This window comes from Corvus cornix, chromosome 12 (assembly GCF_000738735.6).
Source record: "Corvus cornix cornix isolate S_Up_H32 chromosome 12, ASM73873v5, whole genome shotgun sequence".
NCBI classification, from domain to species: domain Eukaryota; kingdom Metazoa; phylum Chordata; class Aves; order Passeriformes; family Corvidae; genus Corvus; species Corvus cornix.
In genome coordinates this window covers 8,212,182-8,229,911 of record NC_046342.1, presented here as the reverse complement: position 1 = coordinate 8,229,911, position 17,730 = coordinate 8,212,182, and the positions used below count along the sequence as shown (strand labels likewise).

At 37.4% G+C, this 17,730-nt stretch overlaps 1 protein-coding gene across 1 annotated transcript in view; it reads left to right on the top strand.

Annotated features, from left to right (window-relative positions):
- The window catches only part of IL17RD (interleukin 17 receptor D), a 40,518-nt gene extending 25,600 nt beyond the window's left edge, over positions 1-14,918 (top strand). The window contains exons 3-13 of the mRNA XM_039559136.1: positions 1,374-1,499; positions 2,919-3,037; positions 3,725-3,845; positions 4,883-4,927; positions 5,022-5,173; positions 5,558-5,623; positions 6,050-6,104; positions 7,032-7,142; positions 8,780-8,964; positions 11,283-12,219; positions 14,494-14,918. Of these exons, the coding sequence (XP_039415070.1) occupies positions 1,409-1,499; positions 2,919-3,037; positions 3,725-3,845; positions 4,883-4,927; positions 5,022-5,173; positions 5,558-5,623; positions 6,050-6,104; positions 7,032-7,142; positions 8,780-8,964; positions 11,283-12,219; positions 14,494-14,609 (1,998 nt within the window). The 5' untranslated portion in view covers positions 1,374-1,408 and the 3' untranslated portion in view covers positions 14,610-14,918. The remainder of the gene's footprint in view (positions 1-1,373; positions 1,500-2,918; positions 3,038-3,724; positions 3,846-4,882; positions 4,928-5,021; positions 5,174-5,557; positions 5,624-6,049; positions 6,105-7,031; positions 7,143-8,779; positions 8,965-11,282; positions 12,220-14,493) is intronic.
- Positions 14,919-17,730: the final 2,812 nt, after the last annotated feature.

Sequence of the window (17,730 nt, the reverse complement as noted above, 5' to 3'; positions counted from 1 at the left end):
CAAAAACCAGTTACTTCAAACTTTCCATTGAAAGAGATCCTCTCTCCTCCTAAGAGGAAGTTCATGCTGTCACTGAGTTCACTCATAGCAACCGAATTCTACAAACAGCAGAGTCGGTACCAACTGCCCAGCTTTTGTAAAAGGCAGTGTTGTACAGACTGTTCTATTCTTATGTCTGTGACAGTTATATAAAAGACCCCTTGCCATGGTTATTCATAGTAAAAAGCCATTTTCTAAATCTCCTTTACAGTTAATAATTTTTCTTTCCTTGCCCTTAAGATCACACCTCTGAATTAAATTTGACTTTCCTGTATTATGAATCATAGCACTTGATTTTTCATGTTTCTTTTCTACAAGCTCTGTATAGATGAATATATAGCATGTAAATGATCTCAGTTATTTTGAATTAATCATCAGTCACTAATATACAATCTACTGATGAATTTCTTCCGGATTTTGTTGGTTTCACTAGTTCAGGAGCAGAATGTTTTTGCACACCCATCTTCATGTATACTGTGCTCCAGAACTAGTGAATCCCCTGCTTACTACTTCTCTTCCTGCCACATAGTATGAGCCTAAATATTGTAAAGCTTTAAAAGTAATAAAATTTGGGTTTATTTGTTTTCTTGTTTTGAAAACAAAAAGACATGGTAAAGTTCAACAACAAAGTCAGGAATCTTTTGGTTGTATTTTGTTTTCTTAATTAAAGCTAAAGTTTTCTATAATTAACATGTTTGTGGAGCTGTAACTTTAGGGAATACACTGTATTTTGTGAGAATAACAAGACAAAACCAGTCCTGAGTGAATCCAGTGGCAGTTAGGTGGTCTGCAGGGATGTGGCTGCAGAATGGGTGGCAGAGAGGACATGGATTTAGGCAGTAGGTTCTTTGTGGTCAGGATCAAGCAGTGTTTTGGTTCAAAAGCTCTTCTTGAGCAGTTCTCAAGCTTCACATGGTTTATTGTTCTCATATGTGCCTGATCATTGACCAACATTCTCTTGCTTTGAGCACTGTACATGAACAAAATTAATGTCAGTCTTCATATTCCTTTGAACAACTACAAGGAAAAGTTGTTCTCTTTTGGGAGTCCCAACGCATTGTGTGGTACAGGTTACACTGGTGGTATAAACTGGTAATTTCCTTGGGAGTCCTGTGAACTGTGGGTTGGCAACCAGTGAAAGTGGTTGTGCTCAATGATTTATGAAGTTTTGTGGCTTTTGGTGTCTTGAGACAAAAACTTCATCCAGATTTGCTGTATAGTACTTACAGAAAATAATGCACTGGTAATTTTACTTAGCTCAATCTTGAAGACGTTAGGGAATTTATGTCAGCTGCAATGTTTTTCTAAAAGTGCTTATTTGTCCATATTTTTAGACTGCACTCCTTACCTGAATTCAGTGGGAAGACACATGATTGGAGATGTGCAGAACATCACCATCAGTCAATTTGCATGCCAGGAGCAGGTGGCTGTGATGATCCTTTGGACAGCAAATGCCATTGGTAAGTTCTAGAGGGAAATGGACTCACTCATCATGGGTTTGGTAATAACTTCCTGGTCATAGGTACTAAGTCAAATAATTAAATAATGCTTGGAATCATTGATGCAAACTGCCTAAAAAGAAAGGAATTGTTAACATCTTTGCAAAGCTCCTATTTTTTCCACTGAATTCTGCAGAATTGTGCAGTTGAAAGCATCTGGTAATCTTCAGCTGCAGACTGGATGGATCAGACACCCATGGGAAACAAAGCCTGGTGTTCTTCCTTGTAATCATCAGAGGTTAATCCTTTGGGAAATGTGAGGACAGAACTGCTGTTCAGACAGCTTGGGTAACATGGGAACTGGACACTTTCTCTTTCAGGGTCTTCATGTAAGGACAAATAGTGCTTTTGTTCCATAGAACAGTGAGAACACGTTTGGCAATGCTTTATCTTCTACAAAATTATAAAACATTAATCAAAACACACAAACCTAGTGAACCAGAGGAGGTGATGGAAAATGTGGAAGTGATACATACGGGATTTTATTTTTTGGTTTGAGAAGCATAGCATAAACTGAAATGAGTCCATTTTGATTTATGTAGCATTTAACTTAAAAAAGCTGTGTCTGTGTCATTGATAAATATGTGTAATGCTATTGAGGAGATGTAATTAGATGAAGTAGTGAGAGTTAAAGAGCTGTGCAGTGCCTTTGATACCTGAGCCACAGAACTGTCACAGGGTTAACACTGGCATTTTCCTGGGATATTCACATCACTGTGACTCAGTTTAGTCGTGTCATGAAGTAATTCTGTGATGAGAACATTGTAAAGACACTGCTGAGATAAGTTGTATTGGAGTAACTTGAACAAAACGGGTGTAGTTCTGGCAGCAGTTATAAATAACTGGAAGTATACATGCACTGGAATAAATTCCATTCTTTTAGTCAAGTTTTCTGTTATCCCTTACTGTACTAGAGCTAAAGAAGTTGTAACAATTGTTATCATTTTAATCTGGTAGTCTCAGAGATGATAGTAAAATTTATAAAGGAATATTTCTGTAATTTGCCAGCAAAATATTATATTTGATTGCTAGTAATGTGCTAGGAAATGTGAAGTTACTATAAAGTTTTTCTGAAGGTGAAGAAGGTACTGATAACTTCTATTGCAGTGGTAATTTGGAAGCCCCAGATGAGACATGGGCCCCTCTGTTCTAAGCATTGCACAAGTATGTAGTAATTGTAGCCTTTGCCAAAGACTGAATTCTAGATAGGCAAGATAGAATGTGCAGAACTGATGTACAAGAACAGGTATTAAGTACAAACATATTTTGTATGACTGATAAGTTTCATTTTTAAAGACAAATGAAATACAAATTACATAAAATACCACATAATGCATTTTGAAATATTCATCTTCTGTTTAAATGCCCTGCTGTTTGTAGGGATTGAATACCTGAAGGGATTTCGAGTAATACTTGAGGAGTTAAAATCAGAGGGAAGACAATGCCAGCAGATGGTTTTAAAGGATCCAAAGCAGCTCAGCCCCAGTTTTAAACGAACAGTAAGTGCTTTGTTTCAAGAATAGTTCCAGTGTTGTTTGACTGTGTGAGTAGTTTTGAAAGTGTCTATCATCCTACAACGGTTTGGGTCATTAAAGGTCATCCAGTTCCAACCCTTCTGCCATGGGAAGGGACACCTCCCACTATCCCAGCTTGCTCCAAGCCCCATCCAGCCTGGCCTGGAACACTTGGAGGGATGGGGCAGCCACAGCTTCTCTGGGCAACCTGTGCCACGGCCTCACTTCTTCACACTGAAGAGTTTCTTCCCAATATCTAATCTAACCCTACCCTCTTTCAGTTTGATGCCATTCCCCCTTGTCCTATTACTCCATGCCCGTGTCAAAGAGTTGGTTGGTTCCCAAAAGTATTATTGGTGAAATTAATGATGGTTGTTGCTTTGGAGAGAGATCTTGTCCCTTTCGATAGAAGCTTCCCTGAAGTTGGGAACTCTGATTTTGGTGACTCTGGAGTACAGATGCAAGTCTGTAATGGTCTACATCCAACTATGTATTGAGATTCCTCATGTCAGATTGGAATAGAGGAGTAGGTAAAGCATTCTTAATGTATTAATTTGAGCCTTTGATTGCAAAACTGGGGGCTTGTTTTGAAAAATACTTTTAGTATTTCAACTATTATATCAACTATAATAGTTGATTTTAAAATACATTGCAATCTTGTCTTTTTTGTAGGGAATGGAGTCCCAGCCCTTCGTAAATTTGAAGTTTGAAACGGATTACTTTGTCAAGATTGTTCCTTTTCCTTCCATTAAAAATGAAAGTAATTATCACCCATTTTTCTTCCGAACTAGATGTAAGTATTGCATATAATATAGTATTGCATGTAATATAGTATTGCATATAATATAGTTGTATGTCATCTCCTCAGCGGGCCTCCCCTCTCCCCAACGTTTTGGGTTTCCCAACAAAGGAATTTAGTGGATGATGATGTTGGATGAGTCTGGGATAAGTAGTTACTGACATTGTCTTGGAAGGAAGATCTGGGTGTTAAGCAGAAAGAATTTGCATGCCATAGATAAATCTGTAGTGTGCGATCATATGTGTTAGGCAGCAACCAGGAGAAAAGTCTCAGGTAGGCCTGAAATTATTGCAGGTTTGCCTAGAACAGGATTGTTCTGTGGTTCTCAGGATCATTTCACTCATGGAGATGGTTTGCTCCTCTCTGGACATTGTGGAGAAGGGAAGGTTATTTTTTGCTTTTGAGATTACAATTTAAAAACAGCTGTCTAGAGACGGATGTAGAGGAGGACATCTAAAATTGGATAGCAGCAGATGAAGTTGAATTTCTCTAAATTACTTCGCAATTGGAGGTAGAGAGAAGAAACTTGAATAAGCTCCTCAGTGCTCACACAGTATGGTGAGAAACTGCAAGTACCCTTTGGAGTGAACTGTTGATATTTGTCCTGCTAAGGGGTTTTTTCCCTGTAAAACTTTCCTAAGGTATTTTAAAGTCCGTCTGTTAATGCAGACTGCTGTACCATTGGTAGTAGTGCTCAGCATACTTACTTACTCTGAGTAAATGTATTTAAGACTAGCTTAAACTTTCTCTCCTGACATGCTGCACCTGGTGTTATCCCTTTCGTCTCACTAAGAAATGTGCTACTCAAATTAATGGATCTCTGTTTCACATATCAAGATGAGAAGGGACTTGAAATCATGCCAAAGAAGTTAAGTTTGCAAAATGTATTTAGTCCAGGCATATTAGAGTCTGGGAAAGAAGTGGGGGTATTCAAAATGATGAGCTCCCTACTTTTGCCCATGTTCTTTTTCTGTTTAAGTAGCATAGCTGTTTGATACTGTATAATTTATAATTTTTCTTTATATTTGTAGCGTGTGAATTGTTGCTACAGCCAGAAAACCTTGTCTGCAAACCTTGTAAGTAAAATGTAATATTTTAATATATTAATCTTACAAAAAGTTACTGTACTTGAAGAGTAATTTTGTGATTCATGAATATCTCCTCTGACAGACTGGAAGCCAAGGAATGTGAATGTTACCCAGCAAGGTTTTAACATGCAAGTGTCCTTTGATCATGCACCTCACAACTTTGGGTTTAGGTACTACTTTCTTCACTACAAACTTAAGCATGAAGGGCCATTTAAGCAAAAGACCTGCAAACAGGTATGTGGCTGAGTTGTGAAGCTCTTAAAAGCACAACACCTATTAACATGAGGTGTTCTAAGGTCTTATAGAAGCTTTAAAAACTTAATATAAAATAGGATCAGTTTTAAAATTGTAAAACTATTTGGAACTGTTTATGTTAATAACAGTTGTACTGTGATAGCACTCATCAGTCAAAAGCAGGCTTGAGGGCTCCATTGGACCTGGATAACAGAAGTTCGTTCTGCAGGCAGAGGATTGTGTAATTGAATGGGCAGACTTAGTTTTGCTGGTTTAAGGTGTGTGAATACAAGAATGCTCTGCCTATTTCTAAACCAATGTGAATTCTTTATTAGGTTTTAAAAGTATGTGAATGGCTTGCAAAGTATTCTTTCTTTGATGTAGGAGCAGAACACAGACACTACAAGTTGTGTTCTTCAGAACGTATCTCCAGGGGATTATATAATTGAGGTAATATTTCTGAATAGTCTTTTGTGCAACACCTAAGTGAGGATGTTAATGGGAAAATGGAGTAAAATTAAAATATTTCAAACCACACTGGTAGAATTGAACTTCGAGCATCCCTACTGAAGTAACTTGGGCAAGTAAATTTTTTACAATGTTCTTGGCCTTTCCATAGCTTTGCTTCCCTGAGTGCACAGCACTTTCGTCTGTGCCTTAAATTGAAGTTGGGGGCCTGCATAATTCCTGGACTTTGATTTTTATTTTTGTTAATTGGAATTCTGTTGCTTGGTCAATTTTTGTTGTACTAGTTTGTGCTGCTCTTTAGTTTTAACTATTTCAACAGTAACTTTCTTCACATTTGGTCATAAGAGCTGTTACAGTTATTTTACGTATTGCAGAAAGTAAATAAAATTAATTTTTTACTTTTCCAAGCTGGTTGATGACACTAACACAACAAGGAAAACAATGCACTATGCACTAAAACCAGGTATGAGTTCTGTTTTTTAAACAATATACTATATTTAACGTATTAATTTAGATTCAGTTTTAATTATGTTGGAAGTAAGTCTCTATTTGACCTCTGTTTGCCATAAGATAGACTACTGAGGTAATTGTGCTGTGATTTTTTTGACATAATGAAAAAGGAGTAGAGGTGACACTTGAGCCTACACGTGTATCTCTCCACATTTATATTTAGTGGAGTTTAGATCAATCCATCATTGGAAATCTTTGTGGGAAAGTGGCTTTTGTTGTATATGTGGATATGAGGAATCATAACTTTAATTGTATATAACTGACAGTGCAGTAGTGTGGGAACAGTGTAATGAAACTGTGGGAGCAGCCTAAACACATCACCTGTGCCCTTCAGCCCTGGTACCAAACCGAGCGGTCTGGAGAACCTGTCAGGTGGATGCTTCACATGCCTGTGGATCAGCCCTGTTTTTGAGAAGCTAAACAGGGATTTCAGAGTGTAACTGCAGCCTCAAAACAGCCACAGATGGAGGCAGTGGGAAAAATGCACTGAATCCTAACGCACATTGCTGAGGGTGATCTTTGCAAGAGGGCAGTTCTTTCTAAGTGGCAAGTTCAGCACCGTGGAACCAAAACGTGTCAGGTCCAAATGACCACTGCATATCTCATCAAAACTACACCTGACACAGGGCTGTTCTCCTGGGGCTGGTGTGAGTTGCTGCTCTTGTTACTTGTGTGAGCCACTGATGCTGTGGCAGTGGCACAACCACCATAAAACCTAATTTGAAATGGAGCAGGACATGATGTTTGGGCCTACTGTATCTTCAGGAATTACCTGATAATAGAGTACTGCAGCAGTTTTGCCTTCCCAGGGTGAAGATTTGTTCAGATAATTGTAGTATAGCATATTTGCATGGGGCTAATTCTGCTTGCTTTTTCCAAGTGCACTCCCCGTGGGCTGGCCCGATCAGAGCCATTGCCATCACAGTCCCTTTGGTTGTCATCTCTGCATTTGCCACGCTTTTCACAGTGATGTGCCGCAAGAAACAGCAAGGTAAGAGGGTTTATTCAGTACAAAGTTCAGCTTAAAGATATGCTTTTGCAACCAAAACAGTCTTAATTGGTAGGCTAATTCCAGAAATACCTTTATCTGAACATCTTTCTTTTCTATTTCTCTGTCCTTCCTCCTCTCAGCTTTTTTGTGTATTGAAACCTGTAGCAAATTCTTACTCAGTGCTTGAGGGTAATTGGTTGCCTAGACACTATTGTATCACAGATCAAGGCTTCACTGTAAAAAGGAGAGATCAAAAGCAATATTGGAAAATATTTTTTATTTCATGTTTCTTTTTATTTGAGAAAGTACTATGTGACCATGTAGATTACAAACAGGTTTGTAAATAGGTATGTTTTAAACATTCCCTTCTTTTTCTCAGAAATACCTAATTCATTTTCATTTTAAATCAGAAGGAAAGTAAAGGCATGTGATGCCAATACAATTCACAGTGCTTTCTGGAATACTATCTACAGCTACTGTTCCAGATTTGCTCACTTTCCTGGAAGTTGCCTTTACCTTTCATTCTAAGCCATCTTCCTAAATTTACTCTAAGCCCTGCTTGCAGATGTTTTTCTAACTTAGATTCCATCCCTCCTTGCTGACTTCTCCTCTGTATCCAGGAGCTGGCAAGCAACACTCGATACATTTAAATGTTAAAAATCCATTGGCTTTTTTTACAGAATTTGGAGAACCGTGGTTTCATGAATAATGGAAAAAGAGAGTACTTCTCCAAACCTCAGATATCTGTGTTATCCACCTGAATTTTGGCACTGAGATATACTGCAAGTGCTATATGCCAGCTGGGTTAAATCCTTTTACCTTCTGGTCTCCTGTAGTTATCCCTTTGCTCGCAGCTAGCACAGTTCCAACAAAAAACCCAGACAAATCACTGAGGATTTGTCTACAGAGAGAGCTGTTCCAGAATAGTTATTCCTGATGAATTGTTCTGAATTGAATCCCTTGATGGATATTTGTATTTTGAAATACTCATGCTTTATTCCGAATTAGCTTAACCAGCTGTAGAACTAGATTGAATTAATCTGGCATATAGCTAGACATTTTTGTTCCAGCATAAAAGCATCTATGCAAGGAAAGAAACAGTAATAGCTATTTTGATTTAAATTAATCATATCTTAATTCAAATTAATGTCCAAACACGGGTGTGTATATATACACTAGAGAGATCCTGTATGATATCCTGAAGGGGTCTGTGGACCTGGAGTTTAATATTCTTACCTGGCTTATCTTGTGGTTTGGGGTTTTTAGGACAAGAGACTTTGTTAGACAGGAAACTCTTGAAGATGATACATCTTTTAGGCTTATAATATTTGAACAGAGATTAGAAGCTGGTTAATGGTGAAACCACCTCATTCTGTCTATAAATTAAACCTTCCTTGTGTTTTCTGAGTTGGACAGAAATAACTGCACATTTAACTTTGAAAGTGTATTCCACATGTAGCAACTCTTAAGCTGGATAAATAGAGTGTGCGCAACTTTTCTTTTTCAGGATGGAGAGGAAAGTCTTCAGGAAAAAAACCCTATTATTGTATGCATTAGTAAAGAGTCTACAAAAGTAATAAAAACCCAACACAAAATCAAGCTTTATAGAGTGAACTCTCTTTTCTCTTCCAATTTAGAAAATATATATTCCCATCTAGATGAGGAGAGCTCAGAATCTTCAGCATATGCTGCAGGTCTCCATGTGGAAAGACTTCGTCCCCGGCCAAAAGTGTTCATCTGCTATTCCAGTAAAGATTGCCAGAAACACATTAATGTCATCCAATGCTTTGCTTATTTTCTTCAGGACTTTTGTGGCTGTGAGGTAAACTCAACATTTCATACGTAAACAACTTTTCCTTAATTGAAACAGCACTCCCAAAATCTGTGCTTGAAAAGTAGGTATTTCAGTCCCTCCTTTCCACAGAGATAACTTTCATTATTTTTCTAAATATTGGCTGTTTAAATGTACTTTACTTGGGGAAATGAACAGATCTTACCCAGTGTAAAAAAAAAAAAAAAAAAAAACAAACAAAAAAAAACCCCAAAAACCAAAACAACCCAAACCAACAGAATAGTGGAAGATCATGATTCCAGGGCTTTCATTCAGCCATGTTTAGCTTGCTTTGAATTAAGTGCTTTTTCTGTTCGGTAGGTCTTGCATCTTTATAGTCAGCAGCCACAAAGAGGTGTTTTTGTCTACCTAATATACTTTGGTATTCCTAAAATATGTTTTGTATTGTAATTTAAAAGAAGTTGAATCTCTCAAGACTTCTACTCATAGAGCAAAAACTGCATTATTAGCATTACTTGTTGACAATATGTACTTACTAATTGATTTTTATTTTTTTACTTCCCATCTGTTCCATTAATACTGTAAAATCAGCAACTCTTTTTTTTTCCTTGTTTTTGTTTGAAAGCTATGAGAGAGACGTTCAAATTGCTACTTTGAATGAGTAGGCTTAGAATCTCATACTGCTTTCTAAAATAGAATCAATATGTGGCCAGTTTTTCACTTTCCAGCTGGAAAAAGGCAGGACAATCGTTGGTCTCTTTGTGCTGCATTTTTCCTCCCATCCCCGGGATGTTAACGGGATGAGCTGGAGCTGGGTTTCATTACAGCAATTCTGCTCTCTGGTGACCAAACACAGAAACACAACCGAGGCCTCACGTGTTTGGTGGGGATGGTCAGAACTTTTTCGTCTGTTTAAAACAGTTCAGGATAAAGTGTTCCATAAGTAACTTACTTGAAACCCCTTTTAGTGATGTACTTAAGCCCTACTGCACTGTTTCTCTTTGGAATAGTGTTGAGGTGAGCTCTTACTGCTCTAACAAAGTACCATGGTCTCAGGCATCATTTAAAATTTATATAACAAAATATTGATAGCATCTATGTACAGAAATAATATATTTTGTTAATAAAACTGTGGCGTTTAATACAAAAAGTGATGCTCAGTGTATAACAGAAGAATTGCACAAGTACTTTTGGTATGGAATTGGAATGTTTTCTCATAAAGGATAAAACCAGTGGCATTTAGTAGCCATTTAAAAATAACTTGTCTGTAATAAAAATCATTTCTCACAGATAGCAGGTCACACAGGATTTTGAAGAACAGAAACAAAACCAGACACAAAACTACCTGCATCTCCCAACAGCAGTAAAATGACTCCTCTTCCCCATGCATAGAATAGAGTTGTCTGTTTGGAAGGAACTGACAGTGATCATCCAGTCCAGCTGACTGAGCACTTCAGGCAGGATCACTTTCTTCCTGCAGCCAGCTGTGTGGTAGCAGTTTTCAGGAGTCCTTGTGTTCTGGGCATCCACCTGCTCTGTCTTCTGATGGGGCAAAGTTTTCCACTCTGCTGTGGGTGATACATAGCAGAGGAGAAATTTTTGTTCTCTGGAAAAATGCTTCAAAGAAGATCTTATAAGTCGTTTTGATGTGTGTCTATTATGCAAGTTTTTTGCATCTGTTTTTTTCTCTTATCCTACTACTCATTCCTCCTGTGAGATAAAGCATTGTGTCCCTCCTCTTGCTGTACACCAGCATTTCAGATCATGTGGAATGGTCAGAGCTTGACAAAGTACAAAATAAGATAACTCTTAGGACAAAATTTTCAGAGCTTTCTCATCAGATAAAACTGCTGTTGTTTTGCATCCTAACTGGAAGGACTTGATATTATAGGCACTAATTAGGTTTCTATCTAGATATGAAAATTATTGGCATCACACTTCATTAGTATGCAAGGATGATAAGTGAATATGGCACTTAGGGGCACGGTTTAGGGGTAGACTTGGCAGTGCTGGGTGAATGGTTGGTCTTGATCTTAAAGGTCTTTTTCAATCTAAACAATTCCATGATTCTTTTACTTCTGTTACATTCAGCACATTATGGACCCAAACATACAATGGTAAACTGTTTGAGGCAAGCACAATTGTTTATTGTGGGTTGATGATACCAAATTTAGTTCCATAGGTAAATTCTGATTTACTTGGTGCAGCCACATTTCCTATGTTCTTTTTATTCCCCAAGAAATACTGCTATGTATCAAATCCATAGTGCTTTTTTTTTTTTAAGGAACTACTTGGGTTTACATACATAAAAGTTAATATCAACCAGAATTTTTTTTTTCTTTTTCCAGGTGGCTTTAGATTTGTGGGAAGATCTAAAAAACTGTAAAGAAGATCAGAAGGAGTGGCTTATTAAAAAAATAAATGAGTCCCAGTTTATCATCATTGTGTGTTCCAAAGGAATGAAATACTTTGTTGAAAAAAAGAACTGGAAGCACAGAGGAGTCACCAAAGATGCAGGAAAAGGAGAACTCTTTCTCTTTGCTGTGTTGACTGTTGCAGAGAAGCTTCGTCAGGCAAAGCAGAATTCAGCTGACCTCTGCAAGTTCATCGCAGTCTACTTCGATTACTCCTGTGAGGGAGACATCCCTGCTATTCTGGATCTAAGCACTAAATACAAACTCATGGACAATCTCCCCCAGCTCTATTCACACTTACACTCCAGAGATCTTAGTGTACAGGATTCAGATGTGTTTCCTGTTAACATTAGTAAAAGGAATTATTTCAGGAGCAAATCTGGGAGGTCCCTTTATGTTGCTATTTGCAATATGCATCAGTTCATTGATCAGGAACCAGATTGGTTTGAGAAACAATTTATTCCCTTCCCTCTGCCTTCTTTACACTACTCGGAGCCTGTCATGGAAAAATTTGATTCAGGCTTGGTTTTAAATGACTTGGTGAATAAACAGGTGATGGATGGTGATTTTTACCTGAGAACAGATCTAAATATTTCAGTGGGGAATTCAGACTCTCACTGTATAATTCAGCACTTAAACCTTGGAGAAGATACAGAAACTCAGGACATTCAAGGTGATGGCAGCTCTGTCCTTCAGCCATTGTTACATATTGTTAAAGCTTCAAATCTGAAAGACATGCCTCGAGATTCTGGAATCTACGATTCATCTGTTCCTTCTTCTGAATTATCTTTACCTTTAATGGAAGGACTATTGACAGACCAAATGGAAACATCTTCCATTACAGGAAGTGTTTCTTCATCATCAGGTTTAGGTAAGATACAGCAGTGTTTCAAAACTTACATTCAGTTACTGTGCATATTTCTGCCGTCTCCAAATAGGTAAGATAATATGTGAGGAGCCATATAGAAGGCTGCAGAGAAAGGTAAGCATGGTATAAAGATGGTAAGACAGGTACAGTAACTTTGGGAAAACGAATCTTTTTCTTAACTTACAGTGTGTGGAGGAAATCTTAGCTAGATAAGATTTCACTAAAATTCTATTAATAGGTCACTACTCATTAATTGACGTATTATTGGAGAGATAGCTTCTTTCTTCCTTCCGGGGGCTCCTTGGCAGCTGGGATTTCAGCTGACAGCTGTGTGGTGTAATCAAGAGGGTGATATGGTGAAGCATTCTCACAGACAGCCATAAATCTAAACCTGACATCCTATTTTGCTCCAGCACATACTGGATCCTTTAGGGATATTTTCTGTACAGCTCAAGTTTCAGAATGACATCAGGCTTCTCACCACATAGGGAGCTGGGGAATGAACAAGTGGGTTTCAGTGGAGGAATTTAAATGCTTGGAAGACACTCACCAGAATAGATACCCATCTTAGATGCCTCCAGTTAGAAGGTGTAAATTTTGCCTCAGGCTATGTAAAAAAGCCTGGTCTGACCTTACTAGTTATAGGATATTGAACTGTCATCACAACTTCATCAGCGTGGAATGTTCCAGCAATTGTATTGACATGATAAAACTGCACTTTGCTAAGATTTTCCATAAGCAGCTACAACAGGTGAATATTGCATTTTGATGGTAGTATGCTGTTCTGCTTTCTGGAATGAGTGCTGACAGTGAGTTAACTAGACTTTTCTCTTGGCTAAATTAATTTTTTAATATTATTAAGATAATTCATAACTAATGTTTGATGCCAGAATTATCTTGGAGGAAGAGAATACAAATGCTGATTTACAGATATAGCACCTCTATTTATCAGGTAGATAGTCTACAGGACTAAATAGTTAAAATTTGAAAAAAACTTCATGTGGAAAAACCCCCAGATTTACTGATTTAATTAATTAAGTCACAATTACTCTGTTTTCAAAATTAAAACGATATTTTTTAGTTTCCTACCATCTTCTAATTCAGCCTTTTGTCACGTTTGTGGGAAAAATTACAGATATCTCTGTAATGCTTCTAGTGAAAGTAGGATGCTGGTTTAAAATGTATGGTCTCCCTGTAAGAATGCTTTCCCAGTGTCCCCTCCCGATTCAATTACTGAGCTGTCAGCTGGGTATCCCAGCTGCAAGGAGGCACTGGAAGAAAGAGGCAGTCTTCCCAGTAATTAATTCTCAAGTCACATACTCCCTTGTTAACATGCTTCAGCTGGAGAGGTTAAACGTTAGAGCTCTTGCTGGTAGAGTTGGATTTAACACTGATGTTCCAGTGTCTTAAGAAACCACTGTAATTTCTGCCATTTTCCCATTTACTGTCCTCATCCAAAAGCACCACTCTGACTGACTCTCCCCCAAACCTGCCTCACCCAAAGCACAGTCTTAATGAGGTACAGGGTAGACAGGAGACAGTATTTGGAACTGAGCATCATCTGCCTTTTAGAGTGCAACCCATTAAATTTCTTTAGTGTCCCAGACATACAAAACATTTATAGCCCTAATATTTAGATGCCTGATAATGAGAGGATTAAATTGAATTTTTAACTTCTATTCTTGTTCTGAGAGGTGGACATTATTATTACTCTGAATTCACACTACATTTTGGTTTTTTACTTATTTTTTACCTGTTACTTGATCAGAACAGATGTGAATAGCTCTGACATTTAGCATCTCAGAAGAAGATCTTTCCTTTTTTCCTTAAAGCACAGTCTGATATAATCTTTCGAAAAAAAATCATCAATCACGAAATTTAAAATCCTAAATCACTTAATTTGTAATCCTTTCTTTCAGTTCAGTTCCTATGCAGAGTATTGATGTGCAAAGAAAAAATCCCCAAAGAGATCATCATATTTGGCATCCTCAGTTGAAGTTCAAGCTAGTTTAATTTTGAGGAAGTATCAACAACCAGACCTTCACTAGGTCCATTCACTAATATGGTCTTCCCAAAGAAGTCCTGCCTGGGAAGAAAATTAGTATTGTATCTTTTGATAAGGTTTTACTGAGCATGGTGGTTCAGCCTCAGGAGTGTATGACAAGAGGGTGCAGAGGTTTTTCATAAGTTTTCTTTGCATTGTTTCTGAAATGTTGACCAAATACAAAATCACTGTTTCAATTAACGAACTTCACTTTTTTTTTTTCCCTTTTATAGGGGAAGAAGAACCTCCTGTAATGACTGCTACAAAGTTCTTAGTGCCTGGAATATGTAAAGCAGAACTTCATTGCCATATCCATACTGATGAACTGCAGGCAATTGCTCCTTTATAATACATCACAACGTTGTTATGCATTGCCACTTTATCAACAGCCTCTGTTTGTGCTTTAACTACCACACTGTCTCAGCACTAAATCTACTTGAAGGAACAAACAGCCCCTGAAGAAGATCTGTTATTCTCTTTTTTGTGGCCAGTAAACTTGAATCTGTTGGTCTTTTTATAAAAACTCTTTCATGATTTGAAAAATGTAGCATGGAAAAATAGAAGAGAATACACTTAAAATTATTCCTGTTATAATTTAAATGTCATGGCATTACACTGTTTATAGATGCCATAATCAAAATTTAGTATTTTTTGCTAGGAATAACTTTGCAACTGGACATAAAATAGCTTGGAACATTAAGCCTTAGTAAATTTTGTAGTCCAGCCTCTAGTTTTAAGTGCTGATGTACTTGATGGCAGGAGTGTTGTAGTGAATGAGAACAGGATTTTTTTCAGAAGCAAGGTAAAATGCCAAAGGTAAGATCAAGAAATTCTCCATCAGAAGAAATAATTTTCTTTTAGAAATGTTGGAGCTCTTTTCCTCAGTCTCTTTTTCCCAGATGTTAATGTGTCTCAGTATTTAACTTCAGTGCATGTCTCCCTGTTCTGCCGCAGTCTGGCTGTGGTGACTCACAAACAGCACCATACTGAGGCTGAAGTGTCGTTTTTTGTAATAGACAAAAATACAGGTCCTCCATATGCTGAGTGATACCATGGAAACAAAGTTTCCTATTTTCTTCCTGAAGGGCTAATCTAAAGAATAAAGAGATGGGGGAAGGAAGACTGCATTTTATATTGAAGATACTCTGGGTTTGTTCAGCCATGAGATGAGTATGCTTTATGGGGGGGTTCATACTGTCCTTTGAGGACATGGTGCTACAACACCACCTGGGGTAAACCAAGCCAAGCCAAGCAGTTAACAGGCAGGAATGCTTTATCTTGAGTCAAGCAGTAAACAGAAGCCAGTGAGTTACTCTGCAGTTTTCACTAGTTACCATCACTTAGTGATTAAGATCATGTACTGTCACTAGTGTTGTATTAAGGAAAAATGCAAAAACTACAACTGGCCATGTTTATCTGCTGACACAGAGCACGCATGTCCTGCTTCCTGCAGTGACCAGCTGAGTAAATCCTCATTCAAAATGTCCCTCCTGTTTCCAAGGAGCAACTTTTCCAGAGTTAAACACATCTGCGTAACTGCAGTTCCAGGCACTATTACAATAAGCGTGGGAACAGCAAATACTAAAGGATACCTTACCAATGTGCCTTTGCTCATTCTGCTCGTGGAGTCAAATTCTGTCTCATTGAACCTGTATTCACATTCCACTAGCAGGAAGTTACTTTAGGGAGAATTAAGGGAGAACTCAAATACCTCAAACATTCTCTCAGTTTTAATAGATGAGAATTAGACATTGCTAACTGTTGCATTTTATTATCCATTTTAATAGCATGAGATAGAACTATTAAGTGATTATTTTGGCTGAGTAGCTGTAAGGCTCACGGGTTGTTTTCTTGCGTTGTTTTTGTTTTGGTTTGGGTTTCTTTGCGTCAGTTTGTATTTAATCTTTTGAATTTCCAAACAAAAGACTCTTGAGATTGTTATCACAGATGGAATAAGAAAGTGCTGTAACAATTATTTGTGTATAACCATTGATGGCAGAACTCTGACATGCTTTGCAATTGTAATTAATATGGAATTCTGTGACCATTTGGATGCATGTGTTGGATCTGGAGGGCCTTGTCCATTAATGTAATGTTCCTTACTCTCTCTGCTTTCTGAATTTCAGAGAACATTACCTGGAAAACTTCAAAACTTGCAATATCTAAGTTTAGGTAATTTTACTCACACAGTGAATCGTGTGCACCTTTGATGATTTTTTTTTAAGGCTGTGCCTTGGGCCTTATTGAAGGCAAAATTCTCCATGTTTTCCAGTACTTGAAGGTCAAATTAGGCAGAATCACTTAGAGGTAAATGCTCCTCCATTAAATCCAGCTATGAAGGATCTTGATTTGGTGCAATTCTTGTTATTTTACTGGAGAAAGGGTTTGGGTTGAATAAGACAAGGCAGAAAGGTGACACAATTTGTGTGCTGAAGATCTGCTGTGCATAGAAATGCCAAAGCTGCACAACAGGAGGAGGCAGTTTCTTAGCAGTGAGCTGGTGGAGGTAATGCTGTTTTCATCCATGGGAAGTCCCAGCTTGCTTACTGTTATTTAATGCTGGGCTAAAGATTGGGAAGATTTCCTTGTTCCATTAAATGAAATTAAGTTTTCATTTTGAGCTCTAAGAAAGCTGAGGGTTGAAAAGGGATTAAGGCAGTTGCACAAAGAATTGTTTGTCATTAAAGTTGTTTTTTTTTAATTTGTTCAAAATTTGCTGTACAATCTTGCAAAACTTATTTGTTAATTATGAAAAGTCTGTGCAGATGACAGTTAAATCTAGGGATGTGAGGGAAGAAAAATTCCTTTATTCCTTCTTATCTTAAGGTGGAAGCAGCATATTGTATGTACTCAGAAGAAAAACAATATAATTAAGTGAAAATATAGATTAGGACAGCCCACACTTAAAGTATACAAAAGTAAGAGAAGTAATACTTAATCTAACTTAGTATAGTTTTTTTACAAAGTCACAGTTCTTAAAACAATTAGAAAGATACTGTGTATATTGAGATGCTGGAAGAACATAGTACTGAATTGGCAAGAATTCTTTTTTTTTTTCTCTAATGAGAATAGCATCAAAAATCCTTGTAAAAATTATTTTTTTAAAGATATGTTAGCACATGTTAGAGATTAGTTTACTACTGTTTTCAAGCATTAGTAAATTCTAAACATCATGTTAATGGCAAAAGGATCCCTTTTAATTTCTGCTATTCTCAAGTGTGTGGACATTGGGTGTTTTATAGTGTATTTTCTGGGAGGGTGGAAAAAACATTGGAAAGCTGAAGGCTCAAGATGTGACAGCGTGTTCAGCATTTTGAATGATGAGTACAGTTGTTGTCATAATTTGTATGTGTCCAAGGACACATAAACTGTTGAAAATGGAATGCACCTGACATTTGCAGAAATAATTTTTTATCATACTATAATTTAGAAGTTAAATATCAAAATAAAATATTTTTATTCCATTTCAT